Raw genomic sequence first — 20796 nt, forward strand, 5'->3', positions numbered from 1 at the left:
TTATATGGACCTGGTTTAGGTACAGTCTTGTACAGGTTTTAGTTTGCCTTAACATTTCCTTTTTTTTTTGTCTTTCCATTATACCTCTCTGGTATCTCTGAGACCTTTGTTTCTTAGTGCTTTCCAGACACTTTTTGTGTATAATCACTGATAGATAATGTAATAGCCTTTGAGCATTGATGGACTGAGGAATTGGGAAGTTTCTTCATGACAAGTTACTGTGTAATACTTCACACAGCTGTCCAGACATAGTATTTTTTATCTTTGGGTTCACTCTTTGTTCTTTGTTTTTCCTGATAATGGCCTGACACAACATTATTCTTCCCCATGTTTTCTCTGTCTAAATAAGGTAGAGTGTTTTTTTTCCTTCATGCCTTCTGTGATATTGTTTTCTCTGGAGGTAAATGTCCATACCTGCACAGCACACCTGTGCTCAGGTGTGGGCTGCACTCTGATATACAGCGTGTTCCCTCAGTCTCTGTACCCAAACCAGTCTGTGGCCAGCTCATTTCTTCTCTGCTTTCTGACAAATTTCATGAGGTTCTATTAATCTTTCTCCAGGAAACTTGTATTTCTGATATTACCCTGCTTTTGTCCACTTTCCTGGGAGATGGTTTTCCTTTTCAATTGCTCTGCTGTTGTTTTTAATATTACTGAAGCGTGTTGTCTTTTCCTGCTACTTTCTATTGTAAAATTAAAATGCTACTTTTGGCACAGGAACTGTCATATTGCTTTTGAAGGATAGATATTATTCTTGCTCCCCCAACACCTTGGGAAGGATTGTACAGTACGATTCTATTCAGTCCACATTTTTATCAACACAGTCACCATCACCTGCAGCCACCATTCCATTTTAGAGCACAGCCTTACAGGTATTTTTTTCCCTTTTTGCAATATCAAGATATGAAGAAGATGAATGAAAGTTTCTTGCATGTTTTTGTCAGTGTGTTTTTATAGCTCCCATGAACAGTGATGGACTTGGCAGCCTGGGGACTGAAATCCTCTGTTTAATCACAGCTAGGTGTAGTTCAGCAGGAAGATGTATTTCTATACACAGCCCCTCTAGCATGTCTAAGCCTCCAGCTGGAGAACTGACCTTCTGTAAGCAGAAAAAAGCTCTCAGGCCACTCAGCCCCTGCCTTATCTGTGAACTGTTCAAAAAAGAAGCATTCATGCCATTGAGTTTTTGTGACAGGTGCTGACGTCTAGTCTGGAGTGGGCTGAGAGTTCTCTTTGGGGAATTTCTTTCCCTGAGTTCCTGAGAGAAAACCAGTGTTTTATCCAGTCTGGAAGTTGTACATCCGCGTGCCTCAAGTTGTCACATAACACTTCAAAAGGCAGTGGGTTTGCAGGTCAGCTTGCATTTAGCCCTAGGCTTCATCTTCTGATCATTAATGTCTGTGGTGATTTATTTTAGTTGTGAAAACTCTCAAAAATCCGATAGCTGAGACCAGAGAGCTAAGTAAAACTGTAAACTTCATTCCCATGTTTAGAGTATTGAGATATTTTATTTGAAAACAAAGCAAAAAGGTCCTTCAGGGAATCCTGCAGCATCCTGGGTCCTGAGAAGACACACTGCACAGAATTAATGTGTGTGGCCATAAATATTATTCTCTGAACATTTTTTAATGTTGTATAGAAAGGGCCATATTCCTTTTCATAAATATATGCTTTAATCACATTTCCCTGAAAATCCAATGTAATGAAAACATGTGCTATTCCAAAAGAAGTTCTGGCTATTTAATCTGCTGGAAATGATTTGACTGGGTTTGGGGTGTTTTTGTATTTTTCAGCTGACAGGACAAGTGACTTTGCAAATTGCTGCTGATCCAGTTTTGCCATTTAATGCCCTCGACGTCGCCTTGGAAGTCCAGAACAGTCTGAAAGGTAACTTTCATTAGAGGAATATTGTTATCCTTTAAAACGGGGGGGGAAGGAACCTTCTAACCCCTGATATATATTTTAAATACTTGAATAATAGGCAGTGGGTTTGCTAGTTAAATAGGGTCATTGTATAACGCTGAATACAATGCAGTTTTTGTTGCTAAAGAAAGCCATAAAGTTTTCAGAATTATTCTGATGTTACTTTGTCAATTAAGCAATACAGGTTACCTGTTGTGTCCTAAGGCCTTTGAAAAATATTTCTACTTGCAGGTTTATGAAACTCTCAAGTTGATCTGTTAAATAGGGAAGTAAGTTCTATAAAATCACACCCAAACTTCACATATCCTTCAGCAGATTGTAAGATTGTATCTCAAACGTAAAGACTTTTTGCAATCTTGAGGTGCTGCCCCTGCATTTCATTCACTCCCTACACTATAAAGCACCACTTTTCTGTAACACATACTCATAGAAGTATGATACCTTTTCTTTAATCTTTGCCATCCATCATTCTGCAGACGTAGGAGTCAGTAGGCAAGTATTGGTCTGGAATCAGTGAGCATCTAAAGAGACAAGTAATTTTAGCTCTGTTGTGCCACATAAACATTGGTTTAGTTCAGCCTAAACACAGCAGGGGATGATCATCAAGTGAAAAGTGTGGCTCAGCTGGTATTCCTTCAACTGAACATGAGATATCTTCTATTGTTCTTCCTCTTTCTTTATTTTGAGTAACAGGAAATGTTGATTTAAACTGACTTTTTTTTTCTCTAACTTCAATTAGATCATTTATCTCTACCATTTCAGGGGAGAGAAAATAATTTCCTAGGCTGTAGGGCCAGCAGGGTAAATTTTCTCCCAGTTGTTCACTTTGGAGTTTTGTTTAATGATTTTTCTCATGGCTTTCATGTCTTGTTTGTCTCTGACTTGTATAAAAGAACAGTTTATTTTCATTTTGAAAAACATTAAGACAATGGTCCTTTTTCAGTTACTTAAATGAGAAGTTGTACTTTATGTGGCTCATGCATTTACTCATTCTTCAAAAGATTTTATGTTGTCCAAACTTTCCAGTTCATAGTTGGAATGTCTTAGCAAGCTGTTTTCTTCTTCAACTCGATGGAAACAGTAAAGGGAGAAAAGGTGAAGGTGAATCTGCATGACATGTAAAATATTTGTTCATTAGGCTTAATTTTGTGCCTCTGGGATCTGGTTCAGCCAATTCCTTGAACACAGATTTTATTGCCCATTGGAGTTTCTCACACGCTTCAAGTTAAATTCTGTGTAAATATTTGAGTCTGTTCGCAATCTCCTGGATGTACTCATGAAAGGTTGTGTATACCTTGATACTTGTTAATACTGCATTTATTTACATTTCTAAAGGATTTAACACTGTAATGTGGTGGGTGTCTGTACAATTAGCTGTGCTAAATTCCCTGGGAAATTACTCAGCACTTCACAGACCATTTCTTACATTCAGGATAGTGTGGATGGCAAGTTTTGTCATCCCCAACACGTTCATATGGCTCTGGCCTGTTCCTCAGAAAGATGGGGAGAGGCTGTTCAGGGACTTGTGTTCTCTCCCCTTGCACACACCAGAACTCTTGGAAACAAACCACTGTTTTGAGTCTATCTGAAAGGAAGGATTGGGGTTGGAGAGATTTCTTTTTCTGCCTCTGCTGATGGTCTGATGTTTAACAGGAAACCTTGTGGTCATAAATGATGGGAAATGGGGGTTCCAAGACTGAAATCCAGGTCCCCAGGGCTAGTCAGGCTGTTGCCTGTCTACTCACAGATGTGATATTTTAGACAAATTCAGAAATAAGTGACTGCTTAGAATATTCTCTGTAGCTACACCTTGCAGTTGTGTGGGATTTGTGCCTTCCATACATTTAAAATCGAGTCCCATTTTAACTTGAACCAAATACATGAATAGACCTTGTATCCTATGAAAATCCAATTTATCTCTTGAGGAAGGGTGCAGACAAGATGTCAAATCTGGTGTGTGAATGATACAAGCAGTGCTTTTAAGCCCTCCTGTAGAAGTGTGTTGTGTATATATATGCAAGTAAAAATGTGCAGTCATTCGTATAGAAGTGTTTTGTATGTATACAAGCATTTCTATCCAAAGCATATTTGTATTTTCTGCTGAAAGCTCTTAGCACTGTGCTCCCTGTAGCCTGTATTTAGAATCTAGTGGATGTTACAGCAAGGTTCAGGGGTTGATGATGGAGATTCTCAGGCATCTCATCAGGATTAAAAGCATTTCTCTACCTTTGGACCTGACTGTTCCAGCAATAACAAGTTCAGCCACCCAGTTTACAAAACTAAACTCAGCCAAGTTGGTGGTGTCCCTCACTTGGGTGCTGTAGCAGCTGATATCATTTATTTTTGCCTCACTCAGACTCATGCAGACCTTTCAGAATTGGTGTCTGTGCCCCAGCTGTGAGTTGTGGCTGTGCAGCTCCAGGCAGGTGACGTGAGATCCCCACTTGTGGCTCAGCACAGGCTGCTGGAGCAAATTCTGCACATCTCTGATAGGCACTGGCTGAGAGGGAGAGGCTTATGGAGACAAATTAAGGGTGGATGAGATATTCTGGTTTTCCAGAAGTGCAGGAGCTGTGATTTAAAGCTCTTTGGCTGACGCAGTGTCAGCTGTGTGTGGCTCCCTATCCCTTTCTCCTCCCCAGAATGGATGTTTTACAGATGTTACAGCAGCTGAAGTACTTGGGGTGATAATAGTAGGCAGCACTAGCAGAAGTTTAAAATAATCTGATTTGCAATAAGTCGTTCCCAGGGAAGTCTGTGTGACTTTCCACCCTGTCTCTACCCATACATTTCAAAACATCAGGCTAAAATCTCTATCCTTAAAAAAATCAATGGAGAAACATATCTCTCTCATTTATTTGATGGCTGCATGCTCATTGCCCACAGCTATCTGCTGCTCTTCATCTTGGCATCATTTTACCTGCTTGACTGTATTTCCCTGATCATTTTGGGTGCTTTTCAGAGTTATTCTCTCCTCCTGTCTGTAATGTTCAGAAAATTTCATTCTTTACTGTTCCCACCCTTTATTCTTCACTGCAGCAGAGGTGAAAAATGCAGCAAATCTGTATATAAGACAGAAATATCTCTTTTGTCATGAGACACTGAGCATCTTGTCTTCAGTATCCATTCAAGGTTATTATGCATTAGTACCTTTCTTCAGCCTTTAAAAACAGTTATGGAAAATGCATTTTCCATGGACAAGTGTTCAGTTCTGAAGGGCAAGGATTAGCATCTATTCTGTGTTAGTAGGCCGTGAGTTTCAGCAGCTCTGTACAAAGTCATTGATAACTTCATAGGATTGTAGAGTGGTTTGGGTTGGAAGGGACATTTAAAGGTCTCTAGTCCAATGCAGTGAGCAGGGAAATCTTCCAGTAGATCAAGATGCTCAGAGCCTCATCCAGCCTGGCACTCAATGTTTGTATCCACCACCTCCTTGGGCAACCCAGTGTTCCACCATCCTCATTGTAAAAAATCTCATCCTAACACCTAGTCTAAATCTAATCTTTTGGTATAAAACCCTTGCCCCTTGTCCTAATTCAAAAATTTATCCCAAATTTTAATATAAAAGGCCCCTTTCAGTATTGAAAAAGCACAATAAAGTCTCCCTGGAGCCTGCTCTTCTCCAGGCTCCTGTATTGACATGCACATAGTAAATGTCACAACATTCCTCTTTAACATAACTTCTTTGAAAAAAGACTGGGGGCAACACCAGATTAGTTTATTTGGGCCATAGCAGTCATGGTGGCAAAATTGAAGCTGATGGCAACATATTCTTTGCACTAAGGATGTCTGTGGATTTGTGTTTCTGCCCCTTTAGGGTGCTTCCTACAAAGCTTTCCCATTCAGATTTTCTACTGCCAGGTCTGCTTATCCTATTTTGCAGAGCATGAAAAATTCTCCTAGTGAATACAGCAGCAAATCATAGTTGATTCAGAATTTGCAAGCTAATCAAAACCTGAAGCAATTTCCCTTCTCTGTTACATGGAAACATATGTTCACATATATGGTAAGCAATTATCATGCCTTAAAATGCTGATTTGTCTGTGCTCCCTTTCCTATAAGTACTTGTAGGCAGGTACTTTAATAACAGAGGGCACAAACACAATTTTAAAATGTTAAATCTCTAGCCGTGCTTTTCATAAGAACAATCAGTTACGCAGGGAAAGGCTATTGTATTTGGTGTCTGTAAAAATATCTGTTTGGTGTAACTTGTTTCTGAATTGGATTCAGTTACATTTAGCAAATGCAATGAAATTCAACAGTGTAATTCCCTGATCAAGAGTGCACATGCTCTCGAGTCACTTTCCTGTATTTGCAATTTTATTTATATAGCAACTAAACAACTAGCTTAGATGATTCATCATGATTCACACTGGAGACAAAAGGACAAAGAATACAAAATATAATAATGTGGCATTGTTTCCTCTAAAACAAGGTAACATTTGTGCTTGATTTTCTCTGTAAAAGCATCACAAGGTGCTTAAGACATTATTAGTTAATGCAGGGTTTTCTTGAGGAATCATTTGCCCTTCCATTCCCTTCTCCTCAGCCTGAGAAAAGCATAAATCAGTTTCCCTTGGTGGTGCAGTTCAGTGTGTTGTGATGTCCTTAGTTGGTTGAGGTAACACTGCAATTACTTGCAGGTTTTGTACTGAAGCATTAAAAAAGGGCCTTGGTTTGTGTTTTCTAACAAGTGCTGGTTTAGAGTGTAAAACAAAGAGCTGGTTTAAGGGATGTGGAGAACAAGTGAGAGCATTTACAGGATTTTTTATGTTTAAAAGGATGGCCTGGTTGGCTTCATTTCCAAATACAGAAAGATGGATTTTCCCTTTATCTCACCTTCCCTATTGAAAAGGCAAAGCTGACATTTGCAATTGTTTATATAAGATTCAGTATAAAAACTGTAAAAGTTTTATGTTATTTGGAATACGAAGTGCTTTGCTGAAACCAAAGGATTCTCTCTGTGAATGTGAATTTAAACATTTCCATATGGACACAAGTCCCAGCTGGGTAAGGTATGCACATTGCCTGCATTATATACGTGGGAATGGGAAGTTCTTCAGCTGAACAGAATGTTTGCCAGAGATTTGAAAATTGAGGATAATGATATTTTCAAATATCTTAAATGTAGCAAGCTTATAAGCTTGAAGAATATTTTTCTGAGGCATCAGCCTAACTTGATCAGAATTTCAATTACTGCAGACTCAGAGAGATACCAACCCTTTATATCAATATACCAGCACCCTGATATCCATTCTGTTTAAGGAAACGTGCATTGGTCAAGTGTCATTAGCAAAGGAACCTTGTCCCAAACCAGGGCAGACATAAACCATCTTCTCTCACTCCTGTTCCCCCAAGGAGCTTCTGTTCATTGTTGAAATTCATCTTGGTACCTCAGGAAATCTGGCAGTTTCTCTCACACCAGCATCTTGTCTCTCTGTGTATTCTGGATCATTTCATGTTTTGCATGATTGGAATGTGCTACTCAGCTGAATGACAGGAGTGTATGGGATCTCTGAACTCCTTTTCCTTTCCTGGAATGTATCCAATAGCAAATCCCTTTTTACATATGAGAGGGAGAATATGTTATATTCAGGTATTTCTTTGGATTTCTTAGTTAGGCCTGTTTGCTTTTCCATTCCTATTATGTGCTCACCTTTCAGACTCCAGCCATGAATAATTTGAGAAATGGGTTGGTGTTTGTCCTGGTTTTAACTAGAATAGAGTTAATTTTATTCCCAGTAAGATTTTTGATTTAGGATGAGATGAAGGTTGGTAACTCACTGATGTTTCAGTTGTTGCTGAGTAGTGCTCTCACCCTGAGGACTTTCCAGTTTCCCATGTTTTGCCTGAGAGGAGTTAAAGGAAGCTGGGAGGGAGCATGGCCAGGACAGGTGACCTGAACTGGCCAAAGGGGTATTTCATACCAGAGAACATCATGCTCACTTTAAATAAACTGAGGTGGCCAAGGAGGCTGATTGCTGCTGGGGCCAGGCTGAACATGGTCAGCCCAATAAAATCACTCATCACTTGTCTGTCTTGGGCTTTAGGTCTCTCCTTTGGTTTTCTCCCTTTTTGATGCTGTATTGTTACTATTGTTGTTATGATCACCATAATTATATATCAATTATTAAACTCTTCTAATCTCAACCCATTGGTTTTAACTTTCAATTTCTTCTCCTCATTCCATCAGAGAAGCCAGTGTGTATGAGTGAGCAGCTGCATGGCACTTGCTTGCCAGCTGAGGTTAAACCATGTCAATGTTCCCCAATTACTATTTGTGATTTTTCCACGTGTATCTTAGACAAAGAAGTTGAAAATTCATTGAACTTGAGTCCATGACCACTTTCTTGGCTTAATTATCTCAGTCACTAAGGTACAGAACTCTCTGAGGTTTGCACATTCATGTAGAGGTGAAACAGCTCCTAGAGCTGCATGGTTTATGTTGATTAAGGATTATTTGAAAGATCTAAGGATAGTTGGATTTCTTGTCAATAGGCGAAGTGAATCTTGGCCTTAAAAAAAAATGTCTGCATCCTGGAAATGTTTGTGCTGACTGATACTGCTTTTGACTTTCTATCAGGTTCAGGCTCTGCTTTCTCTCTCCATGTGCTTGTAGAGATGAAACACACACTGGGAAAGGAGGCCACACTCTTCACCTGCACTGCAGGTGGGAGGAGGCTGCACATTCACAATGCTCCAATTCACATTTCTCTTTCTGCACTATGGACAAGGAAATACTGAAATTGTGGTGTGCTCCAAGGTGCTGCAAGTTTCTATTCTCTTGCTGTCTGAGTGGGGTTGCTAACAAAGCAATAGTTAACACTCCAAGTTTAAAAAGTTTTGATAATATTGACTGGATTAGAATATGCATTAGGATATCAATTAAAGTTGGCTCATTGACATATGACTTAAGTGATTAAGAGGAGCAATTTCACATAACCTCCACAATTGCTGTTAACCTCTGAGATTCTAAAATGATGAATCAAATTCAATTAAACTCTGCATTTTACAATATCCTATAGTGCAATCATTATGGAATCCAAGCACAGGCTTTCAGACTCAAAAGCAACAGCATCAAATGGCATTGAATAAATTCAGTCTCAGAAGGAAACGCTGTAGTTCTTGATTTATAACCATTGCTTCCTGGATGCCTGTTTTTCCAATGCCACATTTCAAGCTGTACCCCAAAAATCATTCCTCACAGCTTATTAGATCTTAAAGCACCAGAGCCCAAATTGATCTTTGAGAAACAGATCAGAGGTTACACAGAGTGATCTATGGCTTCCCTTGACCCGTTCCGTGCTGCTCACAGGGGAAGAAGAGGCTCAGCTTTTAATTGGGCTATTAATTTTGACTTGGAAGCAAGAGCAATGAGTGGTGTGTGAATCACTGGTGACTGTCCTGCTGTCCCTGTCCCCAGGTGATGAGGCAGGCCTCCCCCAGCTGCTGGCAGTGGCAGCACGTCTGAGGGACACGGCGGAGCTGCTCCAGTCGGACGAGATGCGCCCGGCCAATGACCCCCAGGAGAGAGCCCCTGTCAGGGTCAGGATGCTCAATGACGTGCTGCAAGGCTTGGAGAAAAGCTTCCTGGTTCATCAGGCTCCTCCAGGACTTTACAGGTATGGCACACAGTGTTTTACACTTTCTGCAGCTGAGCTGAAATGGTGTTCGCCGCTGCTTGGTTTGCAGAACTGCCTTTAAAAAGAAAAACCTCAGTGAGTACCCAAAATTAAAGCTATTTTTTTTCCTATCACATCCTTTCCGCAGAAAACGTTAATTCATTACAAAGCAAGGGGTCATTAGAATGCAGCACTGTAGCACTTCTGTCATGACATTGCTGCTAACAAGACGTACGGTGTGATGGCAGCCCAGGCAGCGTGGCAGAAACACGTGTCACACCCTACAGGAAGCTTTCAGAAGAAAAGGAAAAATATTTTGAAGTCTAACACTGCTTGACAGGCTCCACCTATATTTTATTTAAAACTTTGTACAGTTCATTGAAGATTCAGAATCGTACAAGATACTCGGTGGCATTATTTAACATATTTAATTATATAGCAGCGTTCTTGGATGCATTTCAGAGAGTTAAAGGCAGTACATTCCAGTTAATGAGGAGGCCTGAGTCAGTCACTGCTCATAACATCTTGTCTCTGCTTGGAATTATTCTCTGATATGTATTCAGCTGCACTACCCAGGTTGGTTTTAAGATGTCGTCGTCATCCCATCTTTTACTTTCTAAGAAGTCTGCAGGTCTCTGACTCTCACCAGAACCAGCTAAAGCAGCAAAACTCTGCTTTGATTTCTGTTGATGGGAAAAATTATCCAACGTCTCACGCAAGTGAAGGTGTGGAGTGGACATCAAACAGACAGGTGGTAGAGGTGGGGAAGGAAAGCAGAAAGTTCCAGCCACAGGAGGGATTCTTCCAGTTATTAGCAATGGTGTAAAACAAATGCAGTCATCTTTTAACAAAAGCAAAGGGGGGAAAAAAAAAGCAGGGTGGTTATGGGTAACTCAGAAGTGTCTGTGAATAAAAGCCCTACAGCTGTAATAAAGAAAATAGAATAATCACATTTGGGGAGGGGCTAATTCACTAATTTTCTGTGACTGGATTTATAACATAAAGAAATAAGCCAAAATGGGATTAGAGAAAGTCTAATATTCCAGGTTTAGCAGTGCTGTCTTGTCTGAACTGGTATGGTGTTGCAAAGGAGCCCTAAAACTGTTTAATAATTATGTAATATGTACGTGTTGCATTGCAACAGTAACATTCAGTATTGTTGGATCTGGCCCCATTCTTCATTTGTAAAAATAAATTATATCAAAATTTAGGATTATAAGGAAAGGGTTTTTGAGGTCTTCTAATATTTCAATTCTTGCAGTGCTTGCATTATTGTTTGTTATTTGCCAAAATGTAATTACTAGATATGCAAACATAATGTAACAAATTTTTCACCTGCTCTCCACAGTATTTAGTACAGAGCAAAAGTACATTCACACTGGCAAAGTACACACTGTGGAAGTGAAAATGTTGTACTTGTTGCCCTCCAATTTAATTAAATTTGATACAAGATTTAACAGTACGAGATTTCAAAGTGTAGGAGAAAACATTGGCTTTGACTTCACTCTGAATAATTTTACCTGACATCATCTAGAATATACAACAGTAAAGGACACCTTGTGTATAATCATTTAGATGTTCATTTAAAAGGAATGCAACCTTCGTACAGTGCCAAGGTGTGTAATTGTTACCTTTAATAGTAAATCTACACAGATAAACAGAATCAAGGACACTCTTAGATTGCTGATGTCCTTTGCTGCCATTTAAAATCTGAAGTACTTTAATTAAAAAAAAAATAAAAAGCATTTAGATATAAGTCTTGTTTAGATTATTTTTCATTTTTTAGGGATTGAAAGTCCTTCTGTTAGCCAAAGTTTTGTGAATGTGTTTTGTTTTCTGAAGCTACAGTTGTGTCCCGAGAACATTAGAAATGCTTGAAAAACCTGATGCACTTTTTTTTGTTTGCTTGTAAAACTTTTAAGCTTATTCTTTTTGTCATTTGGTAAAGAAAACAAACAAAAAAAATCAGTCTCACAGCCAGGACCTTGTATGCCATGTTTCATCCCAGTCAGGAGATTGATAGGCAAGTTATAAACCCCTGAAATAGTGGTTTATAATGGAAATGCTGGCAGCCCTTTAACTACAGCAGCACAAGCAGTACAGCAATAAATACTGTGCTTCATCTGTAAACAGAAATTTAGGATGCAGTTTGCAGCCTTGACCTTCAGGCTCCAACTGTGTTTAGATCATTAAGATTCCATAAATACTGTAATTTACAGCCTTCTGAAGGAAGAATTTGTGTGCACAGTAAAGGACGTATTCTTCATGAAAAAATGATTGCTTCCTGTATACCCATTTGGACTCATATTCTCAACCTCAATCAAAGCACTTGACAAATTTGCTGAAGTTTTAGGCATCATTTTTAGCCTTGTGTTTGTCCTAATTCACAGCTCTCTGGTTCTATACTATGTTTTCTGTCCTAGAACTTGAATTAAAAAGAAAGGTGGATTTTTTCTTTATTGCAGGAGTGTTGCCACCTTCCTGTGCTTCTCCACTACAGGGGAACTGATACATCTTTCATATATTTTTTTTTTCTACTTTGCACACACATTCCCATAGCTGTAGTCTCTCACTGTATTTAGGTACTTAAAAAAAATAAATGCCTCAATCTAGTCAATGTCATAGGGGAATATCTGAGCATAATTGATACATTACACATCTACAATGAGAAGTAATACAATCAAATTTACTAGCAGAATTAAAATTACAGATTTTTTAAAATAATTATATTAGGATATTTGACTAAATTAAAGTAATCATGATAGACATTGGCAGGTTGTTCAATACAGTGAATGCTGTAGTTTTGATGCTCATCCCTCTTCCCTGAACTTCCTGACACTGAACTGCAAATTCGACAGCAGCACATGTTCCCCATGATCTCTATTTCCAGCTGAGCTGCAAATACACAAGTACAGCTTTAATCAGGGTATTTTAGTCTTATCCAGAAATTTAGGCAGAATGAAAAATAATAGGTTGAGGAATATCCTGCTTTGCAAAAGTTACCCTGGGACTTGATTTGGGGTTAGGAGAAAATTGCTGAGTTTTATTGTATCTGAAATATTTCTTTGATTCCCAGTGGTAACCCTGGGTAGATTTTCTATTTCCAGAATAAATGTCTAGGAATAAAACAGGATTGCTGTTGGTATTTTTTCATTTATCTCTCTTTGTTTCTCGTAGCATAATCATAATGCTGATAATTATTTGGATTTATAATCTGTCATTATTTTAATGGAATAATCAGTAGAAATCCATTTGTTTCTTACCTTTAGCCATTTCTTGCTTTCAACTCTTGCAATGTATATTTGTGTGGAACATTCCTGTGTATTTTCTGATTATCAGATTTTGCTACTAAAGGTAATAATCATAAATTACACAGCAGTGGCATCTACAAGGTTAATGTAAGACCAGAGGCTTTGTTACTTTTGGCACTGTACAAGGGGGGAAAAAATTTCAAGCATATTGTCCTCTCCATGAGATGATCAACCTCACCAGAGCCATAAAATATCCCATAAATACTGAACATGTCAATGCTTTTGCATTCTTTTCTCTCTACAGAAATACCAACCAAAACACTGACACCAATGTCAGGGATAGCAGGACAGTGTGGATCTTCTTGGTGTTCATTTCATAAATCCTGAGTTCAAATCTTGTGCTTGTGTGGGCTCAGTGAGAGGTTTCTCCCTGTTCCTTGTGTATTTTTTTTGTACTTCTTACACTTGCTGATCCATCTGTCAGGTGTGTGTGTGCACTCCTTAGGTACTCACAGAGAGCCTCCCCCTGTGTTGAAAGGCAGAGCTCTTCAATGCACAGGAATATTGGAAAAAAATGAGGTAATAAAGTAAATTTCATGGAGTATCAGGTATGGCACACTCGGTGCAGGGAGATCTGCAGTCTCAGTGGAAGTTTCACATTTCTTCCTGTCCAGGTCTGATTTTCAGATAGGATGGGTGCTGTTGATACCAGATGGATCCAGTAGTAAGTTTGCAGGATTTCCTAGAATTCTCTGGGATGCTCCCCCTAAATTTTCAAACCCAGAAGAGTTATTAAAATCATAGTTTGTGCCTTCATTTATGTATTTATTTAAAATTAAAGCCAAAAAGAGGTGTACAAGGGCTCAGGCTGTCATTTCTGCTCCAGTTAGGTGCATTTTTTTCTTAATGGACCCTTTTCTAAGGATCAGTTATGTCCTGACTGACAGTTCTTTTAGCAGTTTTATAAAAAAAATCAAAGTCAACCTGTGTAAAATCTTTCTTTTAAAAGTTTCATCTTAGCATGGCAAGTTTATCCTCTCCATTAAGGCTGTATGCATCTGCCACCACTATTTATGGAATTGTTACAGGAGTGATTGTGCTTTGTCTAATAGATGTAATTGAGTGAATTGAGTAGTAAGTAGGTGAAAAGCAAGGATTTTGAAAGCAATCTGTGTCTTCAGCAAAGACCTCCAGCAGTTTTTATTGCTCATTTGTACCAGTTAAACTTCTTCATTTTGCTTCTTTTCATCACGGATATCCAAGTGTGACATTAACACTTCATTGGGCTAAAGAATTACAACAAATGGCTGCATTTTAATGCACTGAACAAAACACTGGCAGTAAGCAAAGATAAATTGTGCACCCTGAATCTGACATAATGAAATGAAAGAACAATCAAAAGGTGTTTTTAGTACAATTCAAAAAAGACTTTCCTGCTGAACTCGTGCCACTCAAGTGTGTGTTGTTCACCAGAACAAATATTTTCCTTTCAGATTGAGATTCGTTATGTACATTCCTGACATGTGTATTCAATGTGTATATTCTACAGGATTTATTTCTGCTTTGCTGGTAAACTGCAGCAGATTCTCAGGTTTCAAAACACACATGCCCCAAGAGTCAAGTTTCTAGAGATATGTTTAGTAGGAGAATTAAAGACTTTATTATATCTCCATGTGTAAACAAGCTGCTCACTGGATTTACAGAGGACAAGCATTAAAGATGCAAATATCCTGCTAATCTTAAACAGTAACGTGGGTAAACATGGAGTGCAATGTCACCTGCAAAATAAAACAAAACCTTAGCCCAGAGTTTCTACTGAAGACAGTAGTTCTGTCTCATTGTATAAACTCTGGAGATTTGTTTTTTCATTTTGAATTGTTCATTTATGACTTCAAGTAGAAAACATTCCTGTCTCCTTTGTAGTAATATTTGAGGTGTTTCTTGACCGACCTGAACCAAATGCATGGAGTATTTTTATTGTTCTGCTTTGTATTATGTGGAGCAGAGTGATTTGATACGGTGTCGATGCTCCTTAGTGGGGGAAATACTGCAATAATTCATCTTTCACTGGCAGCAGTAGATAATGTTCTGTCTCTATTATCTGCCATGTGCAATTTGTAAATACAATGCTAGAATTATGTTGGGGGAGAAGGAAAGAATTGTGTGCTGGTTGTAGAATAGTGTACCTCAGATTTTGCCATTCAGTCAGAATAAATGAATTTTTGTCTTCCGACACAGCAATGATTTCCTACCTGACTTTTGACCCCCATATTTTGCATCTTTCAAAACTTGCAACTCCTTTTCTTCTGTGATTTTTAACGGCTTGTAAATGGAGTTATGAACAGTGGCATTACTTGTTTCCCTGTCTAATCCTTCTCTGGTGTTTCTCAGTTCTGCAGTTGTTGTTCAGCTCCCTTCTCTCTGATAACCATTTGTCCAATTGTATTTTTTACACTCAAAATGCCTCTCCATTTTCTTCTGCCTTATTCCTTTGAACTTTACAGTGTTTGAGCAGTGTGATTGTGGCTTTTGCAATTGTAAGTGTGGAGCAGCACATTTATCCTGGCACACACCAGTAGCATTTACTAGGCTGATAATGCTCTTACAAATTCCTGCTATGGTTATTATTTTTCTCATCACTGATAATGATGCTGAATTATGCCCTTTCTTAATGCTGAGGAGATGCAATAAAGTGGGTGATAGTCACTCTCAAAACACCTGATCCATCTGAGTGGCAATTGAGATGTTTCTTCCTTTGGAATCACCAATACATGTAACGGCCACAAATTAATGACTGTATTTGTTGTCTTGTAAATTTTTACTATTTAAAGAGCATTTGCTGCATAAATACTACTGAACTAGCCATCTGCAGAGCTGTAATTATGGCAGACTTTAAAGCTTATTTAAACAGGGAACATGAAAATCTTTTCATTACACCTGCAAAAGCAGAAAACCTCTGTAATCAGGGATTATGTCATGGCTTGAGAACAGATTTCTCACTTCCCTGATATGAAGGGAAACCTGCTTTTACATAGATTCATTTATTTTTCCTCTATGTTCTTCTCATGCATTTTCTTCCATCTTTTTAATTAGGTTGATTTGTATACTTGCAGAGTTCTCTTTGTACAATACATCAGACCCATTATGTTTGTGATCCAGTAAATATTATTGTATTGTAATCTAACCCAGCATTAAATATCCTGAAGACAAGAACGTGTCCGGGAAATAATATTCCTCATGATTCCCACAAATGTGCATGGTCTTGGCCTTGCCAAAAAAAAAAAAAAAAAAAAAAAAAGTTGGGTTTTTTTTTAAAAAACCCATGACATTTATTTTAATATGTGTCCTTAGTGGATGTTTTAGCCCATTGCACAGCAGTTGTTTTGCTGACTGTAAAAGCCCTGTCACAGCTGTTGTGTGAGCTCAGTGCAGAGCTCTCATGCCAACCTCCAGCAAGACTTGTGGTTAGGATGCAGCTCCACTCCGTGTCCCTTGCTGGCAGATCTTGCTTGGTCTGCACTTATGGTGCTAAATAGGGCAAGAATATTTAGTTCCAGAAAAGAAAAAATCTACTGTGATCTCAGGAAGCTGTACAAAGTATTAGATTGTGAATCATTTATTACGTATGGCAGAAACTTAGTATTTTATACATTATCTTCATTATAAGCAGTAGAACTGGTAACATTTTTTAGATCCAAGAAACATATGAATCCACATTTTTGATCATGACAGATGAGAACCACTTGTGTATGGTTGAAATATTAGCCAAGAACACTGCTTGAATATAGTACAAAAATAAATGGAATTCATTGGATAATAGTTAATATGCAAAATTTCCCCACTAACATATTACCCAGGCAATAGAGCTTAGAAATATGTTGATGAGATCATTGACAGGAAAATTACCTTAACTGGGACTTAAAAGTGGCGTTAATTTTGTGTGTGTACCTGCCACTGAAGGTAATAATGATGTAACTTGAGGCATTTCTTTAAAGATGTATTATGAGATAATCTTTTATCCCTCGTTAACTCTGATGATAATGACCTGTGATAATGGTCTGATGTGACGTGGCACGGAGTTATTTAGGGTGAGGATCAGAACTGGAGATCAAGGTCAAACCAGTTTCCTGCATTAAGCACTGGACACTTCGTGCTGCTTTGTTTAGGAATGGGATTCCTCCTTAGGAAAAGGATGTTTTACATGATTTCTAAATAAAAAGCCCTATGAAGCCATCAGACCGTCAGCTGTGAGCCATTTGGAAATAATTTTATTAATTCACTTCCCTCAAGTTCTTCAAAATAGTAGCACATCTGCTTTGAATTGGAGTGTTCCAGACTGAGACATCCTTAAAAGACAGATAGTTTCCTCCAAATTATCCACACAAGCATATGTTTCTTTCACTTGAAGAGCAAGTGTAGCATAAATCATTCAAAGAACAACATGCTTACATTTGTTACCAACAGCTACATTATTTGAAATTTAACAAAGAATATTTCATACCAGTTGCTGCCAGCAAATAACATTTTAAAAGACAGTTACATCAATTTTTGTTCAATGCATCATCACTCTTTTAAGTATAAATGTAAGTCCTTGTTCTGAGGAACCACAGAAAAGCTACTGGTGGATTTTCAAGGAATTTTTACATCTCCATGGGGTATACATCATTCTCTCATCAGCTGCGTACAGGATTGGCAAAGACTCTGATAGTGGGTTCTGTGGCTTCTTTAGGAATTTCTACATAAAGTTGCTTAATTGATTTCTGTAAAACCCTAGAGAAAATAATGCCTAATTAGAGGACTGCTATTGAGTAGGGATAATTAGTGACTTGCAACTTCTGAAGAACAAATGCATCCTATTTGTATTTTTTGATTTCACTTCTGTGAAGTCGTTCTCTGCTATTGAAGCTGTAGAGTGGATTCTCCTTACCTACTGATCTTGTTTACTCCAAAGCAAAAAAGAAATCAGCTCCTAAACTCAGCAAATTTTCACCAGGACAAAACTGTGAGTGCATGGTAATGTTAATGTTCAGCACTGGCAAAAAGATACTTCATTGCAGCCTGATTTTACTCAAGCTCAGTCTTTAAGCTGGTCAGGTTCCTTAGCTCCATTATTCTTATTTGAAGCTGTTCCAGAACATCAGTCCTCTTATGTTCTGCTACTTGCCTCAAGTTGGCAGCTTCCATTTATTCATGGCTATTATATATTATACTAGACACTGTTTGCTATCAAAAGTCACAAAAATTAGGAAGTGATGTAATTACTGTTTATTTTACAAAAGTGACAAAGTTTGGCTACAGGTTGTCATAGAGGCAGTATTTAATTTTTTCCTCAGCCATTGCAGAACACCGTCCTGTTATCAGAAAATCAAGCTCAGCATTGTCACCTTTACTTTGCATCAATCTTTCCTGTTGGCAGAAAATATTTAACTATCAAAAGAATTCCTTCCTTGTACATCTTTCAGAACAGAAATGAAAGTGAATATTTTCTGTGAATATTGAGTTTTGGTCATAAAAAATTCCTCAAGCAACTTTTCTTGGCTTAAATTCTTTAATAGATTTTTTGCTTTCTTGTTGGGATTCTGGGTGCTTGTACATGTGCTTTGGAATCTGGGACTGGTGCACCCAAGGCCCTCACAAAGATTTAAAGTTGCCAAGGTGCATCAAGTTGAAGTTTAGGCTAGAGTTAGGGTTAGGTTAGGCTTTAGTGATCCTTCAGTGAGGGATTAGAGTTTTTCAGGACAGTGCATCCCTTACCTTCAAGAAGTACTGTAATCAAAGAGAACTGTAGGGAAATAAAGATAATGTATCTTGTAACCCACTGCTCTTCTTGTTTGGCTTCTCTTTTTCCCTTTGTTTATTTGGCAGGCAGTCAAGCCAAGACACTTCACAGAGCTGCCAAAATCAGGATTAATTTTTGAAAGAAGTCCTATTTAAAACTGACCTCTCAGAAATGTGCTCATACCTGGAATAATTACCTCCTTGTGGTCCCATGTCCCAACAGGATCCTGTCCATGCACACTTACCACAACCTCCATTTGCTATAATTGACTCAATTAGAGGTGCCTGTCTAATGCCTGTCTTTTATACAAGATAAATTTGTATCTAGCAGGGAGAGAATTTATCTGGTTTACCACTGTCATATAACAATGCCTTTGAAATGCCTTTGAGTTGGTTAGACTTTATTTGGGATTGATATCTCGATTACCTGCAGCTTATCAACTGCTGATAACATGCAAACACATCCCTTTCAGGCAGACACTCACCTCTGAGTGTGCATGATTTTAAATCTGTCACTTTTTGGAATATGTATTGGTAGAACCATTTGCAGCCTGTAAGGAGGGCACTGAGGGAAGGCTCTTTGAAAAAGGAGAGGATGTGTAGGAAACAAAAGTTAGGAACAACATACTCCAAACAGAGGATCCTTAAAGGTGTCATGCTGGGTTTGTGGGGACTTAGGGCAGTGAAGGAGTGGTTGGATGCCACATCCCCGAATTCCCTGGCCATGTATGTGTTGTCCTGTAGTCCAGACACGAAGAGGTCACAGTTGTGATGTGGGTGCAGACCCACACAGAGGACAGCAGGCAGGAGCAGGTCAGACATGGAAAGCTTCTTTATTTTTCTGACTCCATCAACTTATATGCACTTTTTACAGAAGGCCAGGATTGGCCAAGAAGGTTGCGACCTCATGGACATAATTGGTCACTCTGACCATCCGTCATGTTCTCCTCTCAGAGAAGAACTATGCAAAACACTTAGATAATTTCTGAAAATACATATAGTTTATATCAAGCTCCATGAGAATCATGCTGCGAAGATTCAAACACTTGAAAGCAAGAAAAATCAGGGCAACATTGTCCCATCCCCTGGCCCCAGAGCTGGTGATTCCCAGTGTTCAGTCCTACAGGGAACAAGAATTGTTGGAAAACAACAAAGAAAAAGGGGGTTCCTCTGGATCAGCTCTAATGACGTGTAATGACACTTCACCAGGGCATGTATTTCCTCCTGATAAAAGCTAATCTTACATGGCCAGCAGCTGTAATTTTATAATTATAAACCTTCTGCCACAATGCTGCTGGGAAATAAAATAGGTAAGATAACAAAACTCTATGTGGGTGTCAAAAAGGTTTTAAAAAGATAGAGACGAAAGGAGAAGAACCATTGGAGATCAAAGGATGAGGATCTCAGGGAAAGAAAGGAAACTTTATGCATGTTCGCTGCAAAATTTTCTGAGGTGCAAACTTGTGTAAAGAAACCAGTATAAATCCCATTGTGCTGTTTCCTGAGAAGATTTTGTGATATTTTTGTGTCCTACAATGAATAACCACTGTATGGAACTGGAAGTCTCAACATGTAAATATTGTTATTAGAGTGCATTTACTTATTTACCAAAGTAATCATATTTTTTGTCTTACAAACGTGAATCAAAACAGACTCCTAAATGTAAGAAAAGTGCATTCAAAATTGAACAGTATCAGGGGAAAAGGAAATTCAGAGAATCCTTTTTCTGGTGTGATTTTGGTTTGTTTTTTTTTCTTTTTCCCTTGGAGAGTACAAGAAAAAAAAAACAATTCAGAGAAATTATAAAATTGAGTTTGTGAGGATGCTGAAGTCATAGCACATTGTGTTATAACTGGAATAGACAGAGACTGCCCTCAGCATTTATCTCTAAACAATTTTACTATGATTCCACAGAGAAAACCTGCACTCATTTTCATGTGGGACAGTAGACTTACCATCATGTCCTAATGATTTAATAATTGCTTTTCAAAATCTCAAACGTGGGCTGTTAGATGGGAGTCTGTTTGTAAGTGCTTGAATAATTCATCTTATGTTGTACACTACCTGCAGACAAAATTTTCTTGTAAGCTAAAAAATCGTTTTTCGTGACAAGAATAATGAGGTAATCTTGTTTCATCTTGTACTGTCCAGTTGCTCTAATATTGAAGTTGTGTTATAGTCAGTAAATTTCTAGTGTGATCTCTCATTCAAGAATTTGTCAA

At 38.3% G+C, this 20796-nt stretch overlaps 1 protein-coding gene across 7 annotated transcripts in view; it reads left to right on the forward strand.

Moving 5' to 3' along the window:
- The window catches only part of NAALADL2 (N-acetylated alpha-linked acidic dipeptidase like 2), a 423667-nt gene that overhangs the window by 391155 nt on the left and 11716 nt on the right, over positions 1-20796 (forward strand). For all 7 annotated transcript variants that reach the window (XM_083868730.1, XM_083868733.1, XM_083868731.1 and 4 more), the window contains 2 exons: positions 1794-1887; positions 9347-9545. In XM_083868730.1, the coding sequence (XP_083724856.1) occupies positions 1794-1887; positions 9347-9545 (293 nt within the window). The remainder of the gene's footprint in view (positions 1-1793; positions 1888-9346; positions 9546-20796) is intronic.

This window comes from Zosterops lateralis (assembly GCF_965231275.1).
Source record: "Zosterops lateralis genome assembly, chromosome: 10".
Classification (NCBI taxonomy): Eukaryota; Metazoa; Chordata; class Aves; order Passeriformes; family Zosteropidae; genus Zosterops; species Zosterops lateralis.